Below are 15526 nucleotides of genomic sequence, written 5' to 3' on the forward strand. Positions count from 1 at the left end.
TACATCTAAAATAGTTTATAGATAAGAATTACATATAATTAATTATTATTAAATAATGATTAAAGATGTCTAATCTTTATTATTAAATAAAGATTAGACATCATAAACGTAAATATTCAATCAGAAGCCCTCTCTAAACATTTAGTTATCCACAGTGACAAACAAAGCAGAACTAGTAAAGATCAAGTCACACCCAGTAAAGTCCTAGTTTATAGGGGAGCACACATATTTTGCTTTTTTAAAATTAGTTTATTTTTATCACTTGTCGGTCATCAAAAAAAAAAGAGATCATCTTCTATCAAACAGGTAAAACGCAGTGCTTCTGAAATCTGAATGACAGATTGATCACTTCCATCAAACAACATATCGTGAGGGTGAGTGGCTGACGAAGTATTAATTTATACATGTAGCCTACGTAAAAAGGATAATTAACATGTTGATTTTTTAATATGTATACTAGTAAGTACACTGACATACGCTAAATGTTTCAAAATATTATTTCAAATGTTAGCTCTTTTACAGATCCCCAAAATGTACTCAATTAGTTTTTTTTTTTTTTTCTGTGCTGATATATTTTATATTGAATTGTTGAAGGGCCTTTCACAGTAGCCTTTTGTTTACATCACAGCCATGAGCATAGCTACTCGCTGGTGCTGGTCAGAAGTAGGTGGTATTAGGGGGCGGGACATGGTCATTCTAGTGAGCGTTTGATTGGACAAAATGAGTGTGTTCAGGATGAGTCACTTAATATTTTTACTTTATTTTCCCAGGAGAGTCATTCTAAATGACATGATATCACCGAGCAATTAATTGTGGTTTTCTTTTTAATACATTTTTACATTTGTAGTTTGAGTGTGTTCATGTAATCCTGTCAATCGAAAATCAAATTATGTTGTATCAGATCTATTTAAATGATTAAATATTATATAATTTTTATTAGTTAAATAGTCCATGGGAATGTTAGACATCGAGTTTAATCTCCAGCATGGACAGCAAGCGAAATTTGTTTATCTCGCAATGTGTCGAAACCAGGCAAGACAGTTTTCTTATATTTAAACCTAAAACATGTTCTCTCCATATATGACCTGCCGTCCTCAGTATGTTTCTCTCCGACAATAGAAACACTATTGTAAGTGCACATTGCATCGGCTGATAAAGATGTCTCCACTTTGAGAAAACCCAACTCAGGGGAAAAATCAATTTAGACACTGTTGCTGTTGTTAATCTTTTTTTCTTTTCCAAAATGAATTCCCGCACAGCAAGCAAACAGAGAAACAAATGGCCTGTGATGGTTTTAAGTAATTTAGAGTTATTGTAATAGTATTTTTAGAAGATTGTTCGTAACATTCATTGCACGTGGATTATTGATTATTCAGTGCAGTAATTCATTCTATTATGAGGAGCATTGTTACATCAAATTAACTGGAGAGAGGCCAAGCAAGCCTAAAAAACCCTAAACTAAACTAAATAATGACACAAATCATTTGTTTCAAATTCTGTTTGAATGAAGTTAATGAGTTCTTTTGTTGCATTAATGATACATTGTCAGTGAAGTCATATCCAAACTCTGGTGCTCCAGTTGTTTGAGATATGGGCCTCCTGCATAGGTCAAGATATGGTCGACATTTGTGCAGTTATCACAGCTGCCTGCACTTACATAAACACAGATCAATAACTCACTACATTTATTTTGACTGGGAAAGATAAGACAGAATGGATCTGATTATGCTTAAATGTTTTTTTACACAGTGCTGAATATTTATTATGACCATTTGAATAACTGCGGTTTCACAGGACGAAAGAAAATAGTTATTTTAATATAATTATCAGCCAGATTTGTTTAATAAAAAACAAATAGATATTACAGATATAAAGATATCTGTAATATAATTTATTGATTTACTAGAGAATATAGTTTGTACATACACAGTGCAATGCACCCTTTGTCCACTAGAGTGGTCTATTGCGCAGATACTGAATTCACTCAAACCCACAGATACAGTATATCACAGTATGGGGTAAAGAATGCAATGAAGCTCATTCTCAAGTTTACATCTGATATTACCAGCATTTTTAAACCTTTTTTTTAATGCATTAGCTGTTGAAAGGGATCTGTGTGAGAAAACAACAAATTGTGATTTCACATCTTTCTTTAATGATGATGTAATAAGTTTCTGAAAGACTGTAAAAGTAGTACATTGCAAGTAGTTGTTTATAAGGCAATCATTTTCTAGTCATACATCAGCAACCATGGCAAGGTAAAGATAGACCACCCTTTTTTAATATGTAACCTGCCAAAGCACATCAAGAGAAAAGTTGTTTTAATATGGCAAGTACCCTTAAACTGTGTTTTAAACATGACAAACTTAGTGTACAATTTCCATGCATACTGTGGGCCATTTGGAAAACTTGGAAAAGCTTGAATTTTATTCTGGCTGGGTCTAAGGATAAGGCCTTAGCATTACCACTGAAAAGTCACTTTAGAAATATACTTCCCCTGAATCTACAGTGTGCTCTGTGGGCATGGTCTTTATTGTTTTATAAACAAATACACTGCAAAATTATTTTCAACATAACATAATTAATTGGAATGCTTCACAGTTCTTCCCTTGACTTTTTTGACAATAAAGAGCCCCTGCCTACCACAATCATGGTCATCTCAGCTACAAAACACAATGCGATTTAACAGCAATCCTTAAATACAAATCAAAAACTGTTTTAAGAACTCTTTCAACTTATTTAAAAGTCACATTTAAATAGCTTAGATATACAGTCATTTAGCTTCAGATTTGTGTACAAACAGTCTAAACAACCAACTTTACTTGTCATGTGCTCTCCATTGCAAAGTCCTCTAATTCACTCATAGTTATAATATCTGTCCGCCTTTCAATGTTGTCGATACTGTTTTCTGCAAACAAAGATGGATTGTGAATTTGTTCTTGTGACCCGTACAGCATATCAGGGTATTGCTGGGAATCCGTGTTGTTATTCTGCAGATTCTGTCTCCTCGGTTCACCGCTTCTCTCAAGCGTATCCTGGTTGTCTGCTGGTGGAGACATTTCAGATGATGACCTCAAGGGTGGTAATGAAGACGCAGCCATCGGCAGAAACCCACGATACAGCATGTAGGGAGTGTTCAACATCTCCAACGATGCTGGCTGTGTACCCTGTGTACCCAACGATGCACCCTGAGACCTCTGACGAACATTCAGCTGTACGTATTTACCAGTTTCCGGGTCATAAAATGTCTTTGTCTTAACTGGTAATGGTACATCCACCATGAAGTACTGCCCTGAGTTTGGGTCTTGCAAAAGCTTTCTCTGCGTCACGGGGAAAGGTTGGCCAACTATACTGTGTGCAGGGGGGGTGTAATTTGGCTGGATCTCATACTGTGAAAGAGGAGGTGAGGCTTGTACCGCTAGATGTGTTGACAGTATGTCTGAAGGTGAAGAGGGCACACCGGAGACGTTTCTGATTGATTTGGACTCTAGCTCTTGTTCTTGGTTTTCAGGTGCCATCTTGGGGGTCTCTGTCTTCTTCATACGCCTCGTTGCAAGTCTTTGTGCTCGCCGAAGTGCTTTTTCAGATTTTGGGGGAACCACTGGAGGTCTACCGAATGGCCTTATATCACTACAGGCTGACTCTGGTCTTTCATAGCAGGCTGACTCTGGTCGTTCGTAGCAGGCGGACGCAGGCCTTTGGTAGGTGTCTCTGTGACTTTCATGCTTGGGCATGAAGGCCAAACTTAAGTTGGCCACATCTGTGAGGCTCGCTGCACAGTTGTCCACATCCTCTGACACTGTGCTGATGACAGAACGAGTTTCTTCTTCCTCAAAATGTTGGCTCCTTCTCTGATGGCTCTTTGATTGTTTTGTTGCGCATTCTGCTGAGGGCAAGTTGTTGTGGAGTGTCTCTTTTAATTTATGGAGCCGATGGGCAGCAATAGCTGGTTCATGTACGACTGGAGGGTTAACAGATTCTTTGGGATGAATTTCATCTTCTCTCTCTGAACCAGACAAGTGTTCCTTTGGCGAGCCAATCCTGAGGTCTTCAGAAAATGACCTGTGAAAGCGTGGCTTGACGGTTTTGGTCACAGAAGATGCTCTGATGGTATTATCCTTTACTCTGAACATGATGGGTTTCCCCATGGCTGGAGAAGAAGAGTTGGATCGCGGTCCTGTCGCATGAACTTTACCGTAGTCTGTTCGACTTTTCAAAAACGAGCTATCTTCCTTTTTCTCTTCCTCCGGTTTTTCAGCTGAGTCTGTGTTTTGAGACATTTTGAGACCTGGAGGAGATGGTTCAGGTGCTTCTTTTGGCTTTATTTCAGTGTCAAGAGCATTCACTGTGTAATATTGTAGCTCTTCCATTTCTTCTCCAGGTGGCGATGCCATATTTACTTGGTTGTCTGCTGCTTTTACAGTGCCAGACGATGACGAATTTGCAAGAGATTCTTGTCTTCCATAATGAGAAAGATTGCCCTTTTCAGTTGTTTTGTCATGAGTCATTTGTCTTGATCTGCTTATTGTACCTTCGGCTTGCAATGGTACACTTTGGGGATTCTTGGAGTGATACATTTTGTTCCTTTCTCCTCTGTTTGGATCCTCCATGAAAGTTGGTTTAGTGCTTGATTCCTTATGATTTGTTAGAGACCTTGGTTGGCTGCCCATTGATGCAGCTTGTGAACCTGAAGCTAGCGGTGATACCGGTTTTAGTTGAACTGTATTGGGAATTAAGTGGTTTTGTTTTTGAGGTAACGTCTCTTTCTCTGTTTGTTTTTTAAATTGTGATGTTTTTTGCTTGAGAATTTGTCCTTTCTCCATTGAAATATTGTCTCTTTTAGATTCTCCCCCTATATCCGACACCTTTCCATACAAGTCTTTATGAATTCCTAAAACTGGCTGATCATAACTGTTGTAGAAGTCCATTTTGGGGAATATATCAAGCTCTTTTGTATCTTCTTCAGCAGAGATAACTTTCAGTCTAGCATAGTCTGCGATAGCTGATATTTCTGGTCTAGTCACCTTCTTGTTCCTCTGAGTAGCCTCTGGTTTGGATAATATACCTTCTTTCCTTGTGTCCTGTTGATTTAACTGTGCATGCTCTTGTTCATATCTTGCACTTCCTTTTGTTTCTGGCTGAGACTGGTTTGTATTAGTCTGATCAGGCTGTTTAATCTCCGTAGCTTCACCATTTCTTTCTTTCTTTCCTCTGGGGATGCTTCTGTTTTCATTAACTTTCAAATTACCATCATTTTCACCACTCAGACTTAATACAGGGTCTTCTTTCTTCCTTTTGTCACTGTTCAGTGCGGGTTGTTTAATATCATAGACTTTTATATCTTGAGTCCCAACTGCTCCTTGTCTTGGATTAATTTCTGTCTTTTCTAATTTACTTGGACTGTCTTTCTTAAGTGGTGTGATTTCTTTTACAACATCATGTGTATTTGTATGTGCCATTTCAGTGTGCACTTTCATATTATTCACAGTTTTGGGTTCATTTTGGACTATAAGAGGCTTCACTGGTAAGTTCTTTTGCTCAGTAAAGTCTTTTTCACCCACAAGTTCAGTCACGACAGCTCCTTTCTTTCCTTTCGGATTTTCCTTCTTTATCACTTCATGTTGGTTTTTGTGGCTTGCCATGAATTCCTTGTTTGGTGACACTTCCTCTGTAGACACTTTAATGTCCTCTAAGTGAATTTGTGGGACTTCAAAAGAGGCCTGGTCTTGTTTTACAACAGTACACACATCCTCACCAACACTGCTAACTTTATCCCTATAATTATTAACATGTGTGGCAGCGCCATCTTTTAAAACCATCTTCATCCTGTTTATAATTTCATTACTCGTGCTAAATTCAACTTGTAACTTCTCATGTGACCTTTTCTCCCCTCCTTTCTCGTCCTCCTTTACATTCTTTTGCAGAGTTTGAGCATCTTTGTCTGAGACAGATTCTTGTTTCATAACCATTACAGAATCCTTTTGTTTTGCCTCATGCACAGTTTTCTCAACTTTTGAGTTAAATGTTTCTCTTCCGTGTATTTTATTCTTTTGAGACATAAATGTCAGAGTATCACTAAACATTTTGTCTTCACCTTCCACCTTTTGAGGCTTCTTTTTAGCTTGGGGTATCGTCATTTCGGGAATTGTACTTTCAGTGAGTTTAGTGTTGACTGCATCCTTTGCCATGGATGAAATGGGTGCCTTTAAAACCTCTTTCTTTTTTGCTCTTGTCGATTCATCTGTTGTTGCAGGTTGTTTAGCTGTCTGGGATACATTCTCAGTTTTCTTTGGGGACTCTCTAGAATTAGGTAAATTATCAAAAATGTTTCCTTTCATTTTCAGACTTTGCACTTTATCAGTGTTTCTCACTTGCTCCTCAACTTTCTTTTCCTTCAACTCAATATCATTTCCCCTTCTTTGCCTTGATGGTTCAATGTGAGTATCTTGATCTTGTTTGACATTTTCTGCATCTTTGAGTATTAGGGTAGCATGTCTTGTAGAATGGCCAAGCTTTGGTGTACTGACTCCTGTACTCTGTTGCTTTTCAGCCATGTTGCTGGAATGAGCTATTGATGTGGTATCATAGTGTTGCACCTTTACTTGCTTGATTTCGCTCTCAGTCCCCTTTAAAGGTTGACTTGTAATGGATGCTTGCTGATCAGAAACCTTTCTGGAGTCATCTGGATGTGTTTGTGTTGTATCTGAGCATTTCTCTTTGGAAGGCAGAGGTCTGTTCATTCCATGATTTATTGATTTGTGTGACAGATGAGTTTCAGTCTCCTCCTTTTCTTTTTGATCTCTCTCATCCTGCATATGTTTTGATGTGAGATGACCATGATCTCTGACCGGTAACCCATATTTAGCTAAGAGGTCCTCATATGATGTTCTTCCTGTGATGCTTGACTTATCTGTACTTTCACACTTTCCAATCTTGTCTTCTTTTTCTTCAATGTTTGAAGAAACTTCAGTCTGTCTGTCAACATCATGTTCATTTTCCACTCTCTTGTTTTTAATACAAAAGCTTTCATCCTTCACTAATTTCTCAGTTTCTACAGAACTCTCCTCTTCTTGTTTTACTGGATTTTGTTGCTCATCAGTATGACACTTACTTGACACACAAATAGAATAGATTACAGGTTCATCATCTGAAGCTGTTTCTGTTTTGCTTGAGACACAAATACTGTAAATCATGGGTTCCTCTCTTGGTTCTTCATTGCTTGGTATAAGAATAGTGGTGTTTGATGTATCTGCTGTGGATTCTACAATCTGTGTTAAAACAGGCTGTGTATTACTCTTTTGAGTTGCATCCTCCTCTACTATTACTTCATGTTGGGGGGAAACATTTGGTTTTAGTGCATCTTCAGCTGATATTTGGGGTTTGGAATTGGTCGGGTTCACTTCTTGAGACTTTTCTGTGTGTTTTTGCGGGCTGTTTTTCTCATGTGATATTTCTAATGGTCTGGGAAATCCTTGTTCTTGTTTTGAGCTTGCACTTTCTGTTATTTTCTCTTTCTGTTGACTGTTATTTACTACTTCTGAATCATCTTTTATTCTTGACATATTCTGATGGCTTCTAGGGAGTTCGTTCTTGTCAAATGAGAACAGAGTCTTTGTATTTTCACCATCTTGATGGAGTTCTTTTTGCTGACAGCTTTCTTTTGCTTCAGCTGAAGCTATTTGTGTTAGTGATTCTTCATCTGTTTCTAGTTTTGAGTGACTCTCCACCATTTGGTTTAGAGAGGTAGTTTCAACAGCCTTTACTTGTGGAGTGTTGTTTTGTTGCTTAGCCAAGTCGTTTTCCTGTGTTATACTGGTTTTGTTTATTAATGCTTGTCCATCATCATTATTAAAAGGTTTTAGTATTTCTGGCTCCCTGGTTATTTGTGAGGCCAGGTCATTTGTTGGTCCAGAGTGGATTCTGACTGTATTGTCTGTTGATGACACCTCTGAATCTGAATTGACCCCAGAATTGTGTTTGTGGGTTCTATTTATAAGCTGCTCTGGATCTACATTCAATGTATTGGTTTGAAGGTTTGAGGTGAGCTCTGATTTGGCAGGTTCCATTAGTCGTTTAGCAGGTGGAATTCCATTTTTAAACTTCATGTCACTTGATGAGGATGTCAGTTGACTAGCTGTAATCCCAGAGCTATTTTTGATTGGTTCATTTTTAGACCGCTCCACGGCAGCAGTAATCTTACTTTTAAGATGTACATTAGCTTCCTCAACCGTGGGTGTGTTTTTCTCCAATCCCAATAGAGAATTTTGATTCAAACCGCTGTTTGATTTTGTAGTTTCGTTGCTTGTAACATGCAAGTCTTCTTTGATTATATCAGTAGGTTTAGCCACAGCTTTTTCAGAGGAAGTATACTGACTCTGTCTAATTCCATACAGATTTTCTTTCTGATCATGCTGAATTGTTTGTTTTTCATTATGCAGTGCAGGTGGATTATGGGAAGTGTAGTTCTCTCTGTAGGTCTTGACTGCAGCTGTCAATTGACCTGACATCGATTCACCTGGTGACATTTCATGACTTTGCCTTGCCGATTCCTTGTTAGTGTTTATATCCTCTGAGCTTGTCATACTTATTTGTTTATCTTCTGAGATTCTGGATGGCTGGTAGTTTTTATGGACATTATTTTCCACTGTTGCTTTTCTGTCCAGAGTTTCTTTCATCTCTTTATCATCAGCTGGATGTTTGTCTTTCTGCCTTTCTATAGCCAAAGGTTTGTATTTTACATGCTCATCCTTCTTTTCTGAGACTGCATTCTGATTATCTTCAAAATGAAGAGGTTGTATTTCCGTTGATGGTGGAGATCTATTCTTGGGATGATCGTTGTGCAATTTAATTTGTTCTTTGTACTGGGTTACACTGGAATAAGTGATATCTTGAAACAAATGATTCAGCTTGTCTGCTGTGATTTCCTTCTTTACAGAATGGCCTTCTTGACCATCATTATTGATAGTCCCTCTTGTTTTTGTTGAATTTCTCGCAAGAATGCCTTGTTTGGCAAGTCCCTTTTCTTTAATTGCTGATATTTCCTTTTGAGCATGTGCTTTCAATTTCGACGTCAGAATTTCTTGTTTACTTTGGCCTCTTTCCTTGTAAGAAAGCACCCTTGTTGTGACCTTGTCAGTATCTTTACTCGTTGTTCTGTCTTTTCTGTCAGTGCTAGTATTTGTTTCACTTGTATTTTGAAAATCGCTTCTCACATAACCAGGTGATTGACTTGTAATGTCCTGCACTTTGTGGCCTTGTTGTTCTTGCTCTTTTACAGGCTCTGTTATGGTTGGTTTTTCAGCTGTATCATATTTAATTGGATTTTGTGGGTTTTCTGATTTAGCCAAAACAAATGTATTATCTCTTAACCTTCTTGCTTGCTCATTATCTCTAACGGCAAGAATATCATTAATGCTGAACCTGTCTTCTTGTTTAGTTGGTAAACTTGTATTATTTTGATATGAGGTGTCAATGTTTGGGACGACTGAATCTTTATCCTGCAAAGCAGGATTTGGTGCACCGTTGTTGGTGGAAAACTCATTTTGAAGTGTGTGTAGTGTATTCGAAGATGCATTGTAGATTGTATAACTCTTGTCACCAGATTGTTCAATCATCTCTGATTGTTTCTGTGTCCATACACTTTCCTTAGTGTTTCTATCTTCACTTGTTGATGACATGTGCCACTGTTTGTTAGGCTCATACCTGTATGGCTGATAAGAGTACAATCCTTCATTCTTTTGACCTTTATAGTCTTGTAAAGGTGCATGAGCTCTCTGATCAAATGTATTTTGTGTCGCCATGGTGTTAAAAGAAGAATTTTGCTCTGGTTCTCCTTTAACAAAATCCTTTCTGACACTGATGCTTTGTAAACCACCATAAACTTCCGTTAGAAAGGTTTTGTTCTGGAGACTGTTTTTTGGTATTCCATCAGATTCAGTAGACTTTGAAAATGTGTTTAATTGGTTGTCATGTATAGATTTTTCACTGTAAGATGTTTTCCTGGGTGATATTGTTTCTTCCCTGACCTCTTTCTCTTCCTCCTTTGCAAGTCGACCAAGTTTAATGTCTTCATTCACTTTTTGCATGTATGTTTCCTTTCGGACAGAATAGCTGTCATTGGCAAAATATTGCTTAGCGGTGGCCTTTCTCTGTTTGTCCATCTCAATCAGTGCTGCTATTTCTCCTCTAAATGGCCGTGATTCAGATCTGCCGTCTGTTTCCTTGACTGAACCAGTGTAGTCCCAAGGATATTTTTCTTTAACAGCCTCATTTTGACTACATTCAGTAAATGTTTTTCTTCCAAAGTCCTTTCTTTGTTTTAGATCATTTTGATTTGCGTTATCACTCTGGCCGTATCGCTCTGATGTTTGAGCAGGCAGAGAATGTGTCGGTAGGTAAGCCTTTGCTATTTCTGGCCCAGCAGGAATAAAAGTACCGTTGAGGTCTATTAATTGACCTTCTGAAGTCAGAGAGCTTTTATCCTGTGCTGAAAGATTGTGTGTTGAGAGCTCTGTGTTAGCCAGCGGATCTGTGCTGGGAGAGTGACCCTCATCACTTCCACGGAACGATTTGTAATTAGCGACTCTGTCCTGAATTTGAGGTGAAGTTAATGTCAAATTATCATATGATCCAAAGCCATCGGTATAATCTTTAGGGGTGATAGGAGCTACACTGGGCTCTTGAATTAGGTTACATGAGGCTCGTGCATCCGTTCCAATCAAATTCTCCTGAGCAGTTTCTTGGGATACAAAAATATCTGAAAATCTGGATTCTCGGCCCTCCAGTTTTGAGGTCTGCTTATTTCGATCTGTTATTTCCAGCCCTTTAAATCTTGTGGGACTGTACGTACTCTTGACTCTTTTTCGGTTGTCTTTGAGGTTGAACAGCAGACTTGAAGCTTTAGATTTGTAGCTGTCACGCAGATGTTTGACATCAGTCTGAAGTTTAGGGTCAGTTTCACCTGGGAAGAATAATCAGAAACAGAAGGAGTGTGTGCAAACTGCAGGATCTCAGACGTCTCTGTTTCTTGTCTCGTGTGAATAACCGGTGTGAGGAGCTGAGTGATGCTGAACGGTGTCACACTGCTAGGCAAGTTGCTCTCGACCACTATCTCATGTGTAACTTTGTTATTGCTAAACAAATTTGAATCCGGCCTACATGTTCTCTCATTAGTAGGCGAGACTGTGGAGGGCCGGTTGCCTGGAAGTTTGTTCCTTACAAAGTTACTGTTTTTCTTCCAAGGCGGATAGTTAGAAGCCATCTCAGATTCGCACCTCTTCTCAATCGCAGAGGCTTTCTGGACAACCGTGGACCTGGAGCGCTGGCTAGCCACAACGTCCTGAATTTGTCTCTGATTGAAGCGCCTACTTTCACATGGAGAGTTTGGAATTCTGTGGTTGTCTTTCAGCTCTTTGTACATGGGAGAATCATACCATCGTGGGAATTCATTAGCCGACATAAACCCTGACACATTCATTCTTTGGAAGGAGAACCTGTTGTACTCTTCCCAAAGCTGGAAGGGACTGAATTCACTATGGAAGAAACAGTTTGTAGAGTTCAGTGCCTTGAACTTACTTTTCGAAGATTTCATCAGGACTGTTGTGTCCATCTGTGCCACTGCAGCAGCCACGTCGGATGTGTAAAAATGGTTTCTGTAAGACTGAAAGGGGCCTGACTTAAAATTCTGCTGGTATCCTGAAGAGAACTCAGAGAGTTCCCTCTGGATGTTTAGCATAGCTGATTTGTCCCATGATTCACTGCCAAAGTCTCTATACCTATCCCTTGCCAGAATAACGTCACATGTCCCACTGTCTTGGTAACACTCCCCTGAACTAAAGGCTTTGATTAGAGATGACACTCTGGATGTGCTCCTGCTCTGCTGCCACGTCACCTCCTTGGAGCCATTGTTCATATAAGACAAACTTCCCTCTCTGAAAGCCTGTTCCTGATGGGTTACATCCACATAGGAATGCTGGAATGTTGAGGCCATCTCAGATTGTAATTCTGCCTCCCCATATTGTTGAACGCTGTATGAAAATGCCTCGTGGGAGATTGTCTTTTGCTGGGTTTCCTCTGCAAACGCCTTATGTCGTTCAGTAGGAGACGAGGAGAACTCCGAGTCATTGTAAATGGCCTCCTCTCCAATGCATAGGCTCCTGAAGGCACGATCGGTGAGGTTGCTCACCTCCCGGTCTGTGTCGTCCATAAAGCTGCCGCTGCTGGATGTATCGCTGAGGCCATCAGAGTATTTGCGGTGGCCCTGCATGCTTCCCCGCTGGCCTGTGTGGCGCTTTTCCAGGGAGCTCATTTCAAGCGCTCACTCTCATGGACAGGGCACAGTTGTCCCTGTCAGTCTTGAGATGGCTGACGCAGGGTGTCTTGCATTTAAGTAGTTCACCTTCTAAGAGGTGATCAAAATGCCTTCCTTTCCTGCAAAAGTACCAGAGATGTCATAAACTTGTAGTTCACTGTAGTTTTCGACAAAGTTTTTGAAAATCACACTGCTGTTGCTGAGTGATTCAGATGTTTAGTAATTCAGATTTTATCATGAAGTATGACATCCAAACTGTTCTCAGATCTGAGTCTTTGACCTTTAAATCTGATCATTTGTGCGTTGAGCCGCACCTCTGCCTTGCATACTACATACAAGTATATTTAGAGAAGGAAACTGCTTCCCATTCTTACACAGGATCACATATTAACCTTGCCTAATATGTGATCACTTGCCTTCATGCTAAAATGGGTCCCACTGGAACACCCTGCACATGGACGTCAATGGTAGTACTGGTAGAATTATATAAATATTTGGTTGAAGCATTGCATCCAATATTAGATCATTAAAATGTTAGTATGTTTCGAAGCAAGTAGAACTTTATGCATTTTAACGTTACATATTACAAAAAGGCATGTTTAACGTTGTGAAAATTGAATAAATATAATTAAATATGGATTCTTTTAATATTTTGCCTTTTATGCAGAGCAGTATTCACTATAACAAATGTAATGGCAATTATTTCTAGATTCTTTGCTAATTGCTGGGGAATCGCTATAAATACTTCCCCCACATCAGTGTGGTTACAAATTTAAACACATGTGAGTAAAAATAAATTCCCCTGATCCTTTGAAACATGCAAGACATTTCAGCGAGAATACCTCTGCAATGTCTTTTCTTGGTGTTGATCTAATATATTGATCTAGCACGTTTGTGTGTGTGTGTGTGTGTGTGTGTGTGTGTATGTATATATACACACACATGTATAGGCCTATATACTGTATATACATACTCTCACACACACACACACACACACACACACACACACACACTGATTTTAATTATAATTAATACTTTGAGATGAAGTGTTGTCATAATGATTAAATAACATCAAAGAAGTTTTCTGATCTTTAGATGATAATAATATTATTCATTCATTTTTATTTACTGGAGCGAAATATGGTATTTGTTTGAGGCTGATTCGTCTAGTCCACATAACTCTTTTATTCTTGTCCCTGCCTGTCCTGCCTTCACAGAGCAGTTGGGAAATTACTGATGCTACTTTCATACAGGGCTTGTAATCACCACAAACACATCTCTTAATATTCAGAATAATGCTCAAAGATTTAGTTTTTTTCAACGATAGATTCTTAAACATTTACATTTATTTTATTTTTTTTACATTTGGTTACATCCTTGCTTAGTAGTATGAAAACATAATAATAAATAATAGTTAGGGTTACAGTGGATGTACATTATGTTTTATTAAAGCTAGATAAACAAAACTTAAAAACATAATTGCAATTGAAATATGTCATACTTTGCATCATAAATCAACTGAATCTAATTTTAACATACAATTTTGTATTATGGTACTCATATCCACATACAACAACATATTCTATGTTGTTCAATTACATGTTTCTATAAACTATATAATAAAAATATTTGAGTTAGAATTTAACACCTTGCATAAACTATATTCACATGACATTCTGAACACAATTTGTGCTTTTTTTCTTACCTTTTGCTCTTATATCTCATTTTTTAGTGGAGGATTTTTTTCATGCTTTAGAAAGAAGCTATTCCTTATCCGTTGCATATGTGCAGCAAAAAGATCTCTTCAACAATGCTTTTGCTGGGTTCTCCTTAAGGTTGATAAAGTGCAGACATAAAGGCCACTTTGTACAAGGGCCCCGGCGGGGCTAAAGCAACGAGGGTTTAGAAGCAGAAACACGCTGAAATAGCAGTGGCATCAGGCAGAGAGGATCGAGCTGAAACATGGGATGATGGCTTGAGACAGCACACGTATTGGAATAACCATGTGGTGTCAAGTGTCAAGCAGATGAAAAAAACCCAAGCCTGTAATTCTGTGGTGCCATGTCAGGCCTTAATAATCAAAATTACACTGAAGCACCATTGAAGTTTACAATGCCAGTAGAAAAAAAACCCTGTTGTTTGTGGCATAACATGCATCCACTTGTGGAGTTGTTGTGGTGGATAGCATGTATCTAACCAGATGAACATGTGCCCACGGTGTAAAAATAGCTTCTTGCTTCACTAACAAGTGTCACTCACTTCTTTTGGCTGAACTGGGCCTTAGACTTGTCAACAGATGATATCTGATCCCTCTTTGGGATTTTAAGAGTTAAACATGTCCATTCAGTATTTTTACCCCAATTTTTAATTGTACTTATAAAACAAGTAGTCCCATTCAGAACAGTAACTGTCAATTATTAAAGTCTAAAAAAATTGTCTAAACTGGACAGTCTCTGTTGCCAGTTAACTTAATAAAAGGGGGTAATAGAAGGGTCACAATACAGAGGGGTATTTTTATACTCCTCCTCTCAGTCAATCAATTTTCAAATGTCCCCCTGATGTCAAGCTGTCTCAAGCCAGTCTTAACTTTGCAGCCAGGCACTGCTATAATAGGACATGGGTGCAGTGAGCTCTTTCCCAGGAGTCTTGGCTGCAGCAGAGGGCCTGGTGTGTAAAGGTGATGGACACTCACATATGGAGCGCTCCTCTTTAAAGCTCTGTTGCTAAGCTCTTGTCAGAGCTGTTGCACCCCTACTCACTACTTCCTCACCACTCACAGCTGTAGTTTACAGCACTGCCTGATACTGAGCAATTCATTATTCTCAGCAGAATAAGATGACATGTTATGACCAAAACAACATGAGCCTAACAGCTGAGAACATGAGAGATGGTTGCAATATTAAAATGCAGAAATCCATCATTTTTGTTTGTCATACATAAACCTTTTTTGCAATCGTGAAAATTTTGTCCATGAAAAGCAGTGCTTTTTACACTACAAGAACCTTTTTCTAGTAAAAGCATTCTAAGAATCTATAAAATAAGTTTGACATCAGAAGCAATATTCCGTATTATTGATATTATGTGTGTGCGTGTAGCCTATGTGTGTGTGTGTGAGTGAGTTTTAGGGTGGGTTAAATCTATTTAACTAACCAGTAGCAGACAGTGTTTAATAATTTTATAATTTTTTCTTACATTAATGACAAATTATTACTATTT

The 15526-nt window shown here is 38.6% G+C and overlaps 2 protein-coding genes across 2 annotated transcripts in view; both read right to left on the reverse strand.

The window, feature by feature from the left end:
- rassf4a (Ras association domain family member 4a) overlaps positions 1 to 15526 on the reverse strand; it is a 160883-nt gene that overhangs the window by 130432 nt on the left and 14925 nt on the right. The window lies entirely within an intron of this gene.
- On the reverse strand, positions 168 to 14490 carry LOC131552148 (uncharacterized). The gene is given in 3 exon segments (XM_058795716.1): positions 168 to 10964; positions 10967 to 12429; positions 14016 to 14490. Coding segments are annotated over 2 exon segments (9480 nt in total). The 5' UTR covers positions 12308 to 12429; positions 14016 to 14490; the 3' UTR covers positions 168 to 2825.

The sequence above is a fragment of the Onychostoma macrolepis genome, chromosome 13, assembly GCF_012432095.1.
Source record: "Onychostoma macrolepis isolate SWU-2019 chromosome 13, ASM1243209v1, whole genome shotgun sequence".
Classification (NCBI taxonomy): domain Eukaryota; kingdom Metazoa; phylum Chordata; class Actinopteri; order Cypriniformes; family Cyprinidae; genus Onychostoma; species Onychostoma macrolepis.